This window comes from Camelus dromedarius, chromosome 5 (assembly GCF_036321535.1).
Source record: "Camelus dromedarius isolate mCamDro1 chromosome 5, mCamDro1.pat, whole genome shotgun sequence".
In the NCBI taxonomy this organism is placed as follows: Eukaryota; Metazoa; Chordata; class Mammalia; order Artiodactyla; family Camelidae; genus Camelus; species Camelus dromedarius.
In genome coordinates this window covers 21510212-21526434 of record NC_087440.1, presented here as the reverse complement: position 1 = coordinate 21526434, position 16223 = coordinate 21510212, and the positions used below count along the sequence as shown (strand labels likewise).

Below are 16223 nucleotides of genomic sequence, written 5' to 3'. Positions count from 1 at the left end.
CTTGGAGGGGCCGCCATACTCAGTTGGGGTGACCCAGCTGCTCACCAGCTGTCCTTGTGTCATTTCCTTGGCCTCGGCCCTCCTGGAACCTCAGGACTGGGCCTGTGGACACCTCTCTGTTCTATGCTCAGGCCCTGCCCTGCTCTGGAGCCAGCCCCACTCGAAGCAGGAAGTCCCACCACCTGCTCAGTCTCCCAACCATAAGGGCTTCTTTCCAAGACCCCTTCCCAGAGCTCAGGCCTGGGGCAGCTGCCAGTTCCCTGCAGCCCTCCCGGAGCCCCCTCACCACCTATTAGTGTGGCTCTCGGAGCTGCCAGGCCCCTGCTCCAGGAAGGCTGACTCCCTACCCAGCCCCTGGCTCCCCTGGGACTGGCACCCTGTTCTTGAACACTGCCTGGTATCCAGAGGCCTGTAGGTCACGTGCACCTGCCACAGTTCTCCTCCCACCACCTGGCACCTGCTCCCTTATCCCGCCCTCAGGGGTTCACTGCTGATGACCCAGGCTGCTGGCTAATAGGCCACCCTTGGATGCCAGGCCTCCGGTGCCCTGACATAACTGGGGCGGTTTCTGTGCCAGGCCTCAGCTCCCTCCTCCTCCTCCTTCTTGCCTGGCAAGCTACCTGAGTCATGACCCTCAGGTGACCCGACCAACCGGCTCATGTTGCAAGCTGCTCTCAGCCTCCACCACCACTTCCAGGAAGCTCTACCAGCCTGTTTTGTGGAGTCTCCTGCTGTGCTGTCACTGCATGGCCACCCCTTCCTGTCCTTCCCTGGGCATCCTAAGATGATAACTCAGGGTCAGATTCTATGCATGGGCCCTGCTTTTAAGAAGTTTATTGAGCTACGAGATAAATTATAATCCTCAGAATCATAGAGTATTAAATCTGGAAGGGGCTCCTATATCTGATTGAACTCCTGGTTCCAGGAAATTCGTATGACTTACCCAAGGTCATGCAACTAGTTAGGTGATGCCGAGCTGGCACCAGCATTCAACTGCCTCATTCCCTACCTTATAGAATTAAACTGCTTGTTGTGGATACAAATTAAAAATCTTACTGAAGCTGCTGAAGTCTGAAATTCAAAATGAACAACTTTGAGGTTTGGCTTCTGATCACTCCTAACCCACAGGGTCGCTTTGGGAAGGTTGTTGCCTCTCCCTGCCCCTCCCCATACACAAAAAATGGATACATTATGGCATGTAACCCTGTGAACACCACACAGAATGTGGGTAAAGACTACACTCTTCTAGCAAGTTGGCACCTGTGATCTTTTAAGGACTCTTGGTAAACAGGGCCTGAAATCCCCAAACCTCAGAAGTGACCTCAAAAGCTCACTTCTGCCCTATGGGTCAAAGGTATGTCTCCAAATAAACACAGGACCCAGGACCAGACCCGGCAATGGTCCCGTGGAAGGAGGTAGGAACAGCCTGAATGTCTGTTCTTTATAATGAGAGAGGAAGAGGAATGGGAGGGAGAGGACAGGTAGAAAGAGGAGGTGGGCAGGGCCTTCCTAGTTGGAAGGCGGGGTCGGGACCTGCCACTGCTGCCCACTCGCTGGCTGAGCAACTCTGGGCCAGCCATCTCCTCCCAGCCTCGCTCATCCGCAAACTGGAGATTGCAAACCTTACCTTATAGGGTTGTTTTGAGAACTGAGAGAGAGCATGTACTTGAATGCATTTTGTCGACAAGAAAGAGGAGTAAAAATGTTGTCAGTGACCAATGGTCAGAGCCCTGCTGCTGGACAGGTATTCAAAACAGAGCAGTCCCCTGGCTATTTAGTCCTCACTGAATAATGAATAAACTCTCTATATTTAAATAGCTACATGATGAATTTGGGTTCTAAGCTTTTCATCCACAAGTGAATGACATTGGACCCTGGGAAACTTTGAACATTCTTACCGTGTCCAATTCACTCTTTCCCTTGTATAAAACTGGAAAAGTCCCAGCTCATCAGATGGTGATGACTGAGGGCAAATCAAATGGATCAAAATGTCAATTTTTCTCTGGGCTAATAATTCAATCAGCAGAAAGAGATGTTTCCCTTTTAAATGAACGTGAATTTATAGTTCACACCTACACTCAGCCACAATCTCATTAATTGTGTCCAGGGACAAGTGACTGAGAAGCATGTGTGCAGAGTGACACTGGATACATCCACCCTGGGCTTGGAGGGCATTCCCTGGCAGCGAGTGCTGGAAGCTTCTAGGGATCATGGGCAGTAGGAGTGGAGATACTCATGGAATGTGGATGAGCTGGGTGGAGGGTGTCAGGCTGGGAAACACAGTTCAGCACTGGGTAACCTCAGGGTTGCCCAGACTTTACATGCCCTCCTTCGGAAACCTGCATCTTTGTAGACCCAGTTGGAAACCTGCTTAGAGCATTTAACCTCTGGGGATCAGCACATTTTAAAAGTGGGTTTATGATGGTATAAAAATTTAATTCACAAACTAAAGACCCAGAAGATGAACCCACAGGGTAGTGAGAGTGTGAACCTGCTAGAGGCAGTTGATTGGCTTCCACTTGGGGGTTTGTTATTCTTTTGAAATTGAAGGCGGCACCAACAGCACGTGATTCTGAAGAGCACTGAAGGGGGATGTGCGGGAGCCCACCCAGCCCTCTGAGGCCAGCCTTCAAAGAAACAGGCTCCCCTTTGTGGACTCTGGCAGTGACACACCCACAGTAGCTTGGGGCTACAAACGGAGCCACTTTTAAAAGTGCCCCTGGTGGACTAAGTGTTAAAAGGATGGTCATTGGCCACTGTGGGATGATTCTTACATCACTTAGCTTGGGTCCACTTGGTGAATTTCAAAACGTCTGACTCCTCCACAGAAGGGATGGGCAGGGCAGACAGACCGGAAAGCTGGGCCCTGCCCGCGGCACGTGACTAAGAGGAGAACACGCTTTGAAGATGAAACTAAGTTCCCCAGAACTATAGTAAACCCCTAAATCACCGACCTGTCCTTTTCTTTCTCATTTTTAGTTGTTCCTTCCTCAGATGTTGATTAATCTTTTATTGAACAAAGCCCTCCAAGTGAGTGGGAAGCTTTTCTATTCTTGGGCAGCGTGTTTGCAAAGGGTGGGGTCCTGTAGTCAATTTGTCTTGCTTTTTACCTTTGGGCATTGATCCCATGAACTACTGTGACTTGGAGTTTGAGCCTTACTTCTTTCACTTGGCTATTTTAATTATAGCCAAATAAGACTAGATTTATATTTTCTAAACCCCTTTTTGTTTAGCTTTCCCAAAAAAGATTACTCTAAAAAATCATGAAATGAAACTTGACTGGCATCTTAGATTGTGAATAGTCTTCAAAGAAGGTATCTGTCTACTGATATCATAAGACATAATCTTTGAGGCTAACCAAAAAACCCACTCTAAAGGTTTCCTGTTCCTTGAAATAGAGTTGTGAAATATATATACATATACATATAAATAGAAAAAGCAGGGAAATCATTAACTTTCAAGAGATTGTTGATAAGAGTGTCATTTTTCATATTATTAAAATGTCATCTTTACGAGAGCTTGTCTTGATTACGGCAGAAGCTGGCAGGACGCTAATGCTGCATGTCTGGCTTTCTCTCTGTATGGGCCACGAATTCGACCTAATTGTGGTCTTCTATCAATAGACATACTCCACACCCCAACTCAGATCTGACACCTCACAGGTGACACCTGAAAACTTATCCTTTGCATGCTTTCAAAATGAGCTTGATAAACCTCTAAACTTTGTAGGGTTTCTGTGGATGGAGGATTTTATAGAATAAACAAAATGACAGATTAATGCAGAAAGCAAGGACATAGTAAGAAGCAACAGATGCTGTCCACTCTGGATTTCAGGTGAATGCTTTCTGGACCAGGAAGTCAGGCCCACTGGAGTGTGAATCTATATTTTGTAACTTCAGGCTGTGAAGCCTTGGGCAAGTTACTTCACCTTTCTGAACTTCAGCTCTCCATGTGAGAAACGAAGAGAATGCTCAACTTTGTGCACTTATTGGCAGGATCAGACAAAATTACACAAGAAATGAAAATCGTAGAGCTTCTGGAACCCTGCAGACCATCATAAGGATTGGCTTGCAAAAGTAAAACTGGATCAAGAGAAATAAAATTAATATACCAAAACCAAAGAGTGTTTGTATGAAACAGAAATGTTGCAAAAAGAAAAACTCAGGTGACTCCTTGCCCATTTCAGCAACAAGTTCACAAATGGAACGTAAAACAGCAGATGGCGTATAGAGTGGATGGCATCGGTCAGTGGCCAAGGCCATTGTGCTGAGTTCTGCTTCTTATCCGCCTGAGTCTATTTCCTGTCCCCCTTCTCAGCATGGTACCGCCCCAGGAACACACTGGCACTGAGAAGCTCAGGCTGGAAACATCCGTACTTCAAACATTTTCCTTTATGAAAAGGAACAAGCCAGATACTATTCTTAGCAAGAAAAAAAAAGAAGCTTTTTTCCTAGAAGTAAGATCAGCAAGTTGACTGCCCTCTGCCCCCCACCCTCAACACAAGGGCTTTCATTATTCCTGGTGTCAGGACAGAGCAGCATTCTGTGCCTCTTGAAACCCAGGCCATGCCAGCCCATTCACAGCGTCCAATGCTCCAGGACAGCAGCAAAGTAAGTCCCATGTGCTCGGCACCCCCAGTGAGCTCTCTGCCCTCTACTTTTTTATGTGACCGAATAGAGCTGCATCTTGAGTCACTAGGCCCTCAGCAATGACTGGTAAATGAAAAACGTCCACAGGCATTTAAAAATAATTCACAACATCTTGAAATCTGCAGACGCTATGACATCATTTCCCAGCCTTGGTTCTAAAAGCACTTTGGGTATTATGTACCCTGAAGGTTAAGTCCAGCTGTAGCAGCTGGAGAAGAGAAAGGCCACGTGCCAGGGGGTCACCAGATGGGCAAAAACAGACTTCCGGCCACCAAGCATTAGGCCCAGGACAAGCAGGGAGGGAAATCACTTCAGGACAGCTGCAATAAGTGGATTTACATGCCTTGTAGAACTGGAACAAAAGTGGCTGTAGTTCTGGGAGGAAAGCAGCTGGTACCAGGAAGGAAAGATAAAGAGCAGTGACTCACAGGAGCACAGGTGACCGCAGACCAGCTGGGCCACGCAGGAGGAGTGCGTGAGTATGCACAGGGTGGGGAGGTGAGTGGAGAGGAAAGGAGCAGATCGAGGGACTGCGAGTGGGGCCACGCAGACAGGGAGGTGTCTCTTTCCACCTAGAAGGGATGCTGCCCTGGCAGAGCACTGGCAGGAAGGCAGTGATGATGAGGGATGAGGAAGGAGGTGTTGGATGGCTGGTCACGGCCCAGCCATCACACTCAGCGGAGCCCTCCCCACGCCCCTGCTCCCCTATCAGGGCCCCTCCTCAGAGCAAGTGTCCACATCCATCAGCACACAGCTCACCATTCTGTAACTGGGGGGTTTGCCACCCCCTTCTCCACCAGACTAGGCTGCCCATCCCTGGCCCAGGGGTGCTGAGCAGCTGCTGACCGAAGGAGGCAAAGTGATGGACTCCAGAAGGCTGGCCTGTGGGCCCTGAGGCCAGATCAGAAGGCACTCACGGTGCAGCAAGAGGAAGTGGGAGGGGACATGGGTTCTTTGCCACCAGAAGATAAAGGAGAAGTGAGCTGACCTCACTTGCTGACCAGGGTATCTGTGGATCTGGAGAGGCAGGCCCGGGGACTGGTTTGAACCGAAGGGGGAAGTCCGAAGTAGAAGGCTAGACTGAGAGCCAGGAGGGCTGCCTTTTCATCCTAACTTTGCCACTAATGGATTAGGTGACCTTGGAGGAGTCATTTATCCTACCTTGTGCTTGTAAAGTTAGGGAGTCAGGACAGACATTTGGTCCCCAAACTCACACACACACACACACCTCTGAACCAGAGGCTCTGGGGCAGGGCCTGGGAGTTTGCATTGCTTAGAGTCCTTGGGTGCTTCTGATGCTCGCCGGGACTAGATAAATCTGGGGGCACTTCTAACACTAGAGGAATATGATTTTATGAAATGTACGCATAGATTTTTAAAAATCACTTTTTCTATACTGTTTCTTAGAGGAGTCACATGCTCTTCTCTTTTTAGAGACACGAAAGAATTGACTCTACTACTTGAGTTCGGTCAGATGACCATCCACTCCTGTGGGGCAGAGACTCCTGAGGCTGCTGAAAGGCTCAGCGACAAGGTGGGGGAAAGGGAGCCACAGCCCAGAATGGGGACGGGGTGTGACCCCCAAAACCAGCATACTTGGTGGGCTGGGCTGAGCCAACCTTCCTCCCAGGGCCACTCTTCATCCAGGTGGTGACACAGGGCTCTATGCTTTAGGCCACCCCACTGGTCCTGCCAACGCCACCTCTCTCCGGTTCAGCCAGTTACTTCCCTCTGTCCTAACATAACAGCAGCTTCAGGCGGTGAGCACCTGGATTGGATTCCTGTGTGCCTGGCGCTACACCAAGCACTTTGCAAGCCAGGTCACATGAATCCTCCCCGGCACCCTGTGATGTGCTCTTATTAGCTCCATTTTATAGAGCAGAAAACAGATTTGGAAACAGGTTTGATCATTTGCCCAAGATCACAGAGCAAGGAGCCAGAATCTAAAGAGGGATGCTGATCATGAGGCTCTCTTCTTAACCCATTCCACATCCTGTTCCCTGAGGCTCCTGGAACGGAGCCTCCCCTCGACTTTCCCTTAGAGAGCAGAGCGTGGGAAGGGTCCCCAGCGGGGGCATCTCCTGGCTTACCTTGGCCAGCCTTGCTCGCTTGATGAGGTCATTGAGTTTGCGCACTGCCGCCTTCTGGGGAAGGCTCTGGATGTCTCTGAACAGGTCCTGGGCCTCAGCCTCAAAGAGCCGGCGGTTGTCAGTGTTTTGCAGAGGCTGTGCCCAGAAGGAGCCGATGTAGACACGTAGCACCTCGGGCGTGTTGATGACCTTGCCCAGGGACCACATGAGGGCCCCATAGACGCGCATGAGCTGCTGCGTGTCCACTTGGTCGGCCTTGTTCAGCACCACGCGGATCTTGTCATCCTGGCCCCGGAAGGCCTTGATGGCCTCCGAGAACTCGTCCGAGATATCCAGTTTGTGTGCATCGAAGAGCAGAATGATCCTGTCTACCCGCTCAGCGAACCACTGCAGGACCTGGCAGAAGTCATACCCTACAGGGAGGGAAGGGCACATCAGTGCAGCCAACTGCTGCGGGGAACACGCTTTCCAGGAGGGCTTGGAATCGCAAGGGTCTCCAGCAGCTGCCAAGGAGAGAGCCCTGTCTCCAAGCTGGAGGGCCTCATGACCTGCAAATCATTTCAAATGGGCCCCGTGGGCTGGATGCAGAGTTAATGCTGGGGATCCTGGGAGCCCTTCCTTGGGAAGAAACAGAGAATAGAAAGGGGCTCTTGCTCATTTTGATTGGGCATTGCTTACTTCCACATCTGTAATTTCATTTAGTCCCTATGAGTCTCTTGTTTTACCTTGGACAGTCCTTTAGATCAATGGCAAAAAAGATCAATAGCTCTGTAAAAATGAAGGCCATGGGTCCAAAGCTCTTAACTCCTGCCAAAGACTCATTTTGACGAAAGAACCAGAGATGGAGAAGGAAGAAAACTTGCTTGGAGTCCCATGGGGTGCCCAGGAAGGACCACCAAAGAGAAATCACCTTCTTTTTATTTTTTTAAGAATGTTAAGGAAGAGGGGCAGGTATAGCTCAGTGGTAGAGCACGTGCTTACCATGCATGAGGTCCTGGGTTCAATCGCCAGGACCCCAGTACCTCCATCAAAAGATAAACACACAAATAAATAAATAAATAAACCTAATTACCCTCCCACCCCCCCCAAATTAAAAAATTTAAAAAAGAGTGTTAAGGAGGTCAAAGGTTGGCCTGATCCAAACTGTGACCTATATTGTTTGGACCATTTATATCTTAAGTATCTTGTAAATATTTAAAAAATTGTGTCTCACAGCCATTCTGTGAAATGGTCTCTTGCCAATTTCTTTCTAAAAATGGCTAGGCCCATGACAATTCTGTTTAGTTTGCTTTGGCCACGTGCCAATACGCTTCAAATCATGCAGCTAACTCAACACTCCCCTCAGCCTTTGGTCAAGACTTTCAGGCATTTCCCCAGGGAGGCGAGTCCCACGAGAAGCAAACAAGAAGGGCCAGACCCACAAGGTTTATTTTTCACTCTCAGTCTGATTAGCTGTGGGGTCAGAGCCTCAATGCAGCCCAATCAGAGCCCAGATGGCACCTTTCCTGACCCCTTCTTTAGTGCTCTTGTCTCTTTTTAAGATTTTGAAAACTTCCAAACACATATAAAAATCTAGAGACGAATGTGATGAATGCTGATATACCAATTTCACACCTTAAGAAATTTTGACACTTGTCTTTGTTTGCTTCAGATACTTAAAAAAAAAATTGAAGCCTAGTTTATTTATGTAAAAAAATACCACAGCAGTGAGCATAAACTAGATTTTCACTTGTCAACACAGGCAAATCTCCCACAAATTGGTGAATAAAGAATCAGTTTCAAAAGGACACTTACAGTATGATCACATTCAAGTACAATGTTAAAAAACAAAGCACCACTCAGTAGCCTGTGGAGACACGCTACAGCACGGACACAAACATGGTACACTGGTTTTGGGATGCTGGTTGACTCTGGGATGGAGGGAGTGAGGGATCTAAGGTAGATGAGAAAGAGTCTAGAGGAGAGTGAGCTTTGGGGCAAAAATAAAGGGGGTCCATGGACTGAAGAACAGGTATAAGGGGAGTACTTGGTCAAGCAAACTGGATTCAAACACATTTTTTTAATAAGGATTTATTTTTTTGGCGAGAGGAGGTAATTAGGTTTTACTTATTTATTTTTTAGAGGATGCACTGGGGATTGAACCTAGGATCTCCTGTATGCTAGGCATGCACTGCACCACTGAGCTACACCCTCCCCTTCAGACACATTTAAATAAAGAAAATGTTCAGAAACGCTGAAGCCCCCTGAGGACCCCTCCCCAAGTCCTTTCCTCAACCTCCTCCACAGAGGAAACCAAGGCCGGATGTGGGGTTTGATGTCACCGAGCACGTGTGAAGGCTGCCTGTCCACGCTTTTCACTTCTCTTTTCCGGCTGTCTCCCTGCGGCACTCCCTGACTCCCCGGGGGTGAGGAGGACAAAGGTAGTTCCCGGAATGTGGGCCAGAGTTTATTTTGATCAGCAGCCAGGTTAGAACAGAGGGAAATCAAGGACCTACTGGACTGGCGACACAGTAGTATGTGAAAATACAGAGTCAAGATTTCACTCCGAGTTCTGCCCCTGCGAGACCAGACCCTCCTCCTGAGATAACAGTAGGTTCTGTCATTTGACACAGTAACCTGTGCGCCAGACAGCTTGATCCACCTGGTAGATCCTCAGCAGATGAAAGACAGTGCTGCTCACTGGGGCCGGGAACAAGCCCTGCGTGTGGGCTTGCTTTTCCAATGGGATGGTTGACACTCTGACACTCTCACTCGGTCTCTTTCATGACCAAAACTGGGTAACTGAAGGTTCAGAAACAGATTAAAGAAAATGCTGTGTCTGGAGTGCACACTGGAGAGGACACGAATTGCATTTTTCTGAACACTCTTCTTGTTGGGCAGGGAGTGGGGAAGGTCCCTTGGGGGCCACAGACACTGACGGTGGGGCAGACAGTCTCCTGCCCCACTTGTTAGCAGGTTGGGGTACAGACAGGTGATCTAGAATCAGACATCTCCTTCCACCAGAGGCTGCTGAATCTTGAGGGAATGATGCAAAGACCCAGGGAAATGAGAATTTATTTATGGCAGAGGTGGCTGAGTTTAGTCAGTGGTGGTGGCTTCCTAACCTAATTTCTGAGCCCAGCTCTCCAACCTTCTCATCAATTCTGTGAACCTAATTTTCTGAAAAATTCCTCTTCTGCTTAAGTTAGCCAGAATCACCTTTTTTGGTTTGCTACCAAGGACCATGATTGGTAAATAATTTTTCCCCACATCTAAATATTTCTGATCTCTGGATGCCTCTTACAATTAGTACCAAAATAAACTTGCCACCCCAATTGTTATCACCACCACTGTGCACGTGCGCCGTGCAAAATCCAGCCATGCATGCACGCCTCTCTTCCTCCAAGGGTCACCTGGCCTCAGTGGTTACCCTTGATAGACACACATGCGTTTAAACTTTAACTTAAATTTGGGTTCTTAATTGTTATTTTATAAAAGACTTTATGCCAATGCTTCAGGGAAATAAAAAGTTACTGGGAATAGAGCTGCGAGATGTAAGTTTATTATAAGTGAAGCCAGTACTCATCTCTGGAGGAAGGGCTGCAAGTCCCTATTTTCTTGCTTTAAAGTAACGACGAAAGCTTCATTAGGTTTAAGAAGTATAAGCAGGTAGTGAACTGTTTTGTTCACCACTGAGCAAGTGTGAAAAGATTGCTTGTTACACATTAGGCAACACAATCAAAGGCCAAAAAAAAAAAAATCACCAAGTGTCTCAAAAGAAAGTAAAGAAATGCAGTTTGGTGCAGCCACTGTGGAAAACAGTATGGAGATTCCTCAAAAGACTAGGAATAGACTTACCATATGACCCAGGAATCCTGCTTCCAGGCATATATCCAGAAGGGACCCTACTTCAGGATGACACCTGCACCCCAATGTTCATAGCAGCATTATTAACAATAGGTAAGACATGGAAACAGCCTAAATGTCCATCAACAGATGACTGGATAAAGAAGATGTGGTATATTTATATAATGGAATACTACTCAGCCATAAAAACCGACAACATAACGCCATTTGCAGCAACATGGATGCTCCTGGAGAATGTCATTCTAAGTGAAGTAAGCCAGAAAGAGAAAGAAAAATATCATATGAGATCGCTCATATGTGGAATCTAAAACAACAACAACAACAACAAAAAACCAAAACACAAACTAAGCATAAATACAAAACAGAGATAGACTCACAGACATAGAATATAAACTTGTGGTTGCCAAGGGGGCGGGGGGTGGGGAGAGATAGACTGGGATTTCAAAATTGTAGAATAGATAAACAAGATTATACTATATAGCACAGGGAAATATATATAAGATCTTATGGTAGCTCACAGAGAAAAAAATGTGACAACGAATATATATATGTTCATGTATAAATGAAAAACTGTGCTCTACACTGGAATTTGACACAACATTGTAAAAAGGATTATAAATCAATAATAAATAAATAAATAAATACAGAAAAAATTTTAAAAAATAAATAAAAGAAAAAAAAAAAAGAAAGAAAGCAAAGAATCATCAAAGCTGGGAGAAGCTGGTCTGCTTAATCCCCACCTCCAACACAGTTATTACTATTTTACCATTTTCAAGCATACAGTTTAGTGGCATGAAGTGCATTCACACTGAAGTGCAACCATCACCACCATCCACCTCCAGAATTCTTTCCATTTCCCAAACTGAACCTCTGTACCCATTAAACAGTAACTCCCCTCTCCTCCTCCCCCAGTCCCCGGCAACCACCAATGATACTTTTTGCCTTTACAAATTTGACTTCTCTATAAGTACTTCATATAAATGGAATCATACAGTACTTGTCTTTTTGTGACTAGTTTATTTCACTTAGCATAATGTCTTTAAGGTCCACCCATGTTGTAGCATGTGGCAGAACTTCCTTCCTTTCTGAGGCTGTATTGGTCTGCTCAATTCTTACATCTTCACGAAGTAAGATAGGCACCAAATATCTAACTACCAAAAAATTCCAGCTGATTTTGAAGAAAGGATTGGATTTAATATGTTATTTAGTCTGCCTCCTGAAGGAAATGATTCAGAAGGACCTAGAGACCACTTATTCTCAAAGTATGGCTGTGTAGCTGAATCAATATGGCGCTTGTTAAAATTTAGACTCCCAGCCCCTCCCAAGAACCATAGACTCAATCCTTGGGGCTGGGCTTGGTGACTTGCATTTTCTAAGCTCCCCAGAAGATTACTATGCCTGGTAAATTTTGAACATCCCTGAAGACCAAGATATACGATGGCAGAGATGTGCCTAAAAACAAACCAAAACAAAATATATTAAGTAGTTTTTTTTTTCCAACCATAAGATGGTTAGATGATGTATCACAGAATTGAGGAAACAGAATTTAAAATTGCTTATTTAAAGATGCATCTTAAAATTTATGAATGCCCTGCCACCTTTGCTCATGCTGGGCCTAGACCCTAGCAAGTCCTTCCACTCTGGCTTAGGACCTAGAAATCTAGCCCCAGTCCCTCCATCCTTTAAAAGACGGGGCTGAACCTTGATTAAGTGGCATGTTACTTAACTTCTATAAGGTTCAATTTTCTCATCTGTAAAATCGGGTTGCTGAATGACTACACGAGAAAATGCTTTTAATAGTCTCAACCACAGTGTTGAGACTTAGTAATCTTTCAACAAATACAAACTTTCATTATTATTTCTGCCCCTCATCCCCCACCATAGGTAGATTCAGGTGCTCCCTCTTCTGAGCTCCAGAGCCCTTTGCCTGTTCTCCTATTATACCCCTTGACACAGAGTATTATAATCAGATGAATGTACAGAGCTCTCTCATTAGATCAAAAGTTCTTCAACCATAGGGACCACATCTCCCTCATGGTTGCACAGGACAGTGGCTATCAGTGTGGGCTCTGGACTCAGGCTGCCTGGATCTACTCCTGGCTCCATCACTTACTAGTTCTGTGACCTTTGGCAAGTTACTTCATCTCTCTACACCTCATTTCCTCATCTGCCAAATGGGGCAAATAATAGTGTCCACATACTTCAGGGGGATGTGGAGTTAATATACATGAAGCATTTAGAATCACCTTGGCACCTAGAAAGCTCTCCCAAAATGTTATCTACTGGTTATTTAAAAAATCCTTATATCCAGTCCCAGTGCACGGTGGGGACACAATAAATGTTCGTTGAAGGATGCTTGGTTGAGGCAAAGGATAACCATGGAGAAAACTGACCTAATTAGGGTAAAGGTAACAATGCGATGATGTTTGAGCCAAGAGAGAGAATCAGTGCTTAGGAAATAGCTAACAGAATGTACTGGCTGAGCAGAGAGCCCTCATATTTTATGAATAGAGCTAGTGGGCTCACAAAGGCCCAGTGGCCTTTCCTTCCTTGGTTGTGAAACAAAGGGAGTTCTATCAGTTGGTTTTAAAGACTCTGGTTTGCTCCTAAAATAAAGTGATGATTCCAATCACTGGATCCTCCCTGGCTGAGGAAAGCCCTGTGCACACCCCCAAGGGCCAGGACAGCTCCAGGCAGACATTCGCACTCAGCAGGTGGAATACAATTAACTGTCCCAGAGGTTCTGTTACAGACAGAGGGTGCTCGGGTCCCTGTCACCACCAGAGTCAGTCACACTATGCTAAGGGGAAGCTGCCACTTAAAACAAGGTTGAAAACCAGTGGCCCTCGGACTGAAGTGCCCTCGGCTGCTGTTTTGTTTGGTCTACACATCTATTACATTTTGAGTTGACTGGTCAGGACATGCACTGGCCACTTCTGAGTACAAACACCATGGCTCTGACTCAGCCTTAGAGACAGAACTGCGCCCTCTGGGGAGCCGCCCAGCTCTCCCGGGCTCCCTCGGGGCCTTTCCTACCCTGCTTTCTCCAGCACCGGAAGCGTGCTCGCCAGGAGAGGCCTCAGCAAGGCTTCCTGAAGGATTCCGTGTTTTCTGTGGGGAAATGTGCTCAAAATTTCCAGAACTGGCTTTAAACAATCTTTTGGAACATGTCCCTGTGGAAGTGGAAAGTACACTAGACATCTTGGAATTTAACAAGATATTTCAAATACAAAAAAAATGTTTTAATGGATTAATGAATAGCTATCGAGCATCTAGGATGTGCTTGAAACTGTCGCTGAGGGACATACGTCTATAACACTAAGGCTGCCAGCTGTACTTATAATAACCCCAAACTAGAAATAATCCAGATGTCCTTCAGCAGGTGAACAGATAGACTGCGCGGCACCTGTACAGTGGAAAGCTATCAGCGATAAAAGCAGTGAGCTAGCGGCACGTGTACCCACACGGGTACAGCTCAGAAACACAGAGTGAGAAGCCAGACACTACAGAGCACATACTGTATGATTCCATTTACAGTAAATCCCAGAACAGGCAAAGCTACGGTGACAGAGAGTAGATCGGGGGCTGCCCGTGGCCGAGGGTGGGGCTGGGACTGACTGCAAAGTGGCACAAACAGAGAAGGAACTCCTCAGGGTGACAGAAAGTTTCTATTTCTTGATGTGGGTGGTGGTTTCATAAGAAACACAAGTACATGAGCAAATCTGCAAATTTATCAAAAAGCACTAAGTTGAACAATTCAAATGAGCACATTATCGTGTACTATAGATGTCAATAAAACGGACTTAAAAAGCCAAAAATTGAAAGAAAGAAAAGAAAAGAAGGAAGAAAGGATAAACAGAAAGATGGAAAGAAGAAAGAAAGGGAGAAGGAAAGAAAGAAAAAAATCCATGGCTGCTAAACTTGTTTGAAGATATACATCTTCACACATGGCTGAATGGACCAGGAAGTTGAAATCTGTTTGTCAAGGGAACTATGTCACCAATCTGGCTGTAGCTGGAGTTGGATTTAGCTAAAGCAGGAGCCCTACACAGAGGTTAATGTAAAACTTGGCTTGTCCACTGGAACTTCGAGAGCTGTGTAATTCCACAGTGTCTCGCCATGTGGCCAAGGTGATTAAAGAGCCTTCCACAGTGATGGATCAGGGTCAAGAATGTAGAGTTTATGAGAATCAGTTCTGGCTGGGCAAAATGCAACATGACCTGGGGCACACTCAGACCTGGGTGTGTGCACACGGGTGCAGTGTATGTATGTGTGTGCACGAGTGCACATGGAGGGCACAGGAATCACAGTAATAGAACTGTTCCTAGGGTGCTTAATATATTTTAAAAAATTTATTCATTCAATCACATTTCCATTCTATATGACCTCCCAATGGAACTTCTAATAGTCTGGAAAAAACCAGAGGTGTAATCAGTCCTATTGTTTAGAAATATAGTTTCCATCTTTGCAAAAGGACCCAAAAGCTATATAGCTTTGGGAGCTGGGAAAGGGAATTTGTCCGGCGGAAGATCCCAGCTTGGCATTTGGCTTCATGTTCTGGGAACAAAGAGGGGTGGCAGGAAGGAAGGGGCCCCTTCCACCCAATCAGGGCTTCCGTCACAGCCCTGTGGGGACCGTGGCCTCCATCCCTGCTGAAAAGACCCACCAGGAAATGGCATCCGAGGTTAGAACAGTGGCCCTCGGCTCAGGTAAACACAGGGTGGGGGCCCTGAGGGAGCAAATTGGGCAGACTATTTTTAATAGAAGAATAGAAAAAATAAAAATGCTTTAGTTTCTTCCCAGAGCCAAGTTTCCAATTACATGAGCTTTAAACAAGATGTGTGTCAACAAAAGGATGCAAGATAAGGGAGGAGAGTGAGACTGAGGCCATGTTCTCCCTGCTCACGCCCCAAGTGCTGTTCTTGGGGTGGGCAAGGCCACCTGGCCTCTTCTCGGACCTCTCCTCTTTGGTGGGGCACCGGCCTGCCCCTCCCAGAGCTAGTAGCATGGTTCCACACCAAGGCATTCACACCCCTACCCCACCACTTACTGTGTGGGTTTGTTTGTGTAACATGGGCCTCTCTCCCCAGTTCCCCCAGGTATCAGGTCCATCTTTGTGTCCCTCCAGCACCTGGTTGATTGTCCAGCACAGACTGTCCAGACAGGCACTGAGAGGCTGGCAGTGCCCCTTAACTGCCCATCCTGTCCCCAGGCTCCATCCTCTGTGATCTAGCCCTGAAATGAACCCCACCCCTTCTTAGAACTCAGATAATTGCCCAAACTGAGTCCCTGATTACTTCTAGAGTAAAGGTTTACAGAGTCTTCATGACTAGCTCCAGCATACCTCTTCAGCCTTTTCTGAGTTTTACTAAACTACCCTCCACACCCCAGGAACCACACTGTGCTCTTTGCAGTTTCCCCAAAGCCCCCTGCGGCTTCCTGCCTCTGCACCTTTTGCCTGGAATGCCTTCCCTCTTTTCCCTCTCCAACTACCCACCCCTTTGGTTCAGTGCCCCCCAGGAAGTCTTCCCCAGCCCAGTGGAGCTAAACCTCCCTGCCTCCTGAGAGAGTCTGTTCTCCGCCACGGCCAGTCTCCTAGACGAGACTCTAAGCAGCCTGAGAGCAGGGACAAGTTGTT

The 16223-nt window shown here is 46.8% G+C and overlaps 1 protein-coding gene and 1 non-coding gene across 2 annotated transcripts in view; one reads left to right on the top strand and one right to left on the bottom strand.

Annotated features, from left to right (window-relative positions):
* The window catches only part of EHD4 (EH domain containing 4), a 75531-nt gene that overhangs the window by 9351 nt on the left and 49957 nt on the right, over positions 1–16223 (bottom strand). Inside the window, exon 4 of the mRNA XM_031453255.2 lies at positions 6740–7152. Coding sequence (XP_031309115.1) covers positions 6740–7152 — 413 coding nt within the window. The remainder of the gene's footprint in view (positions 1–6739; positions 7153–16223) is intronic.
* On the top strand, positions 7686–7766 carry TRNAG-ACC (transfer RNA glycine (anticodon ACC)). The gene has a single exon. It is a non-coding gene; the product is annotated as a tRNA-Gly (tRNA).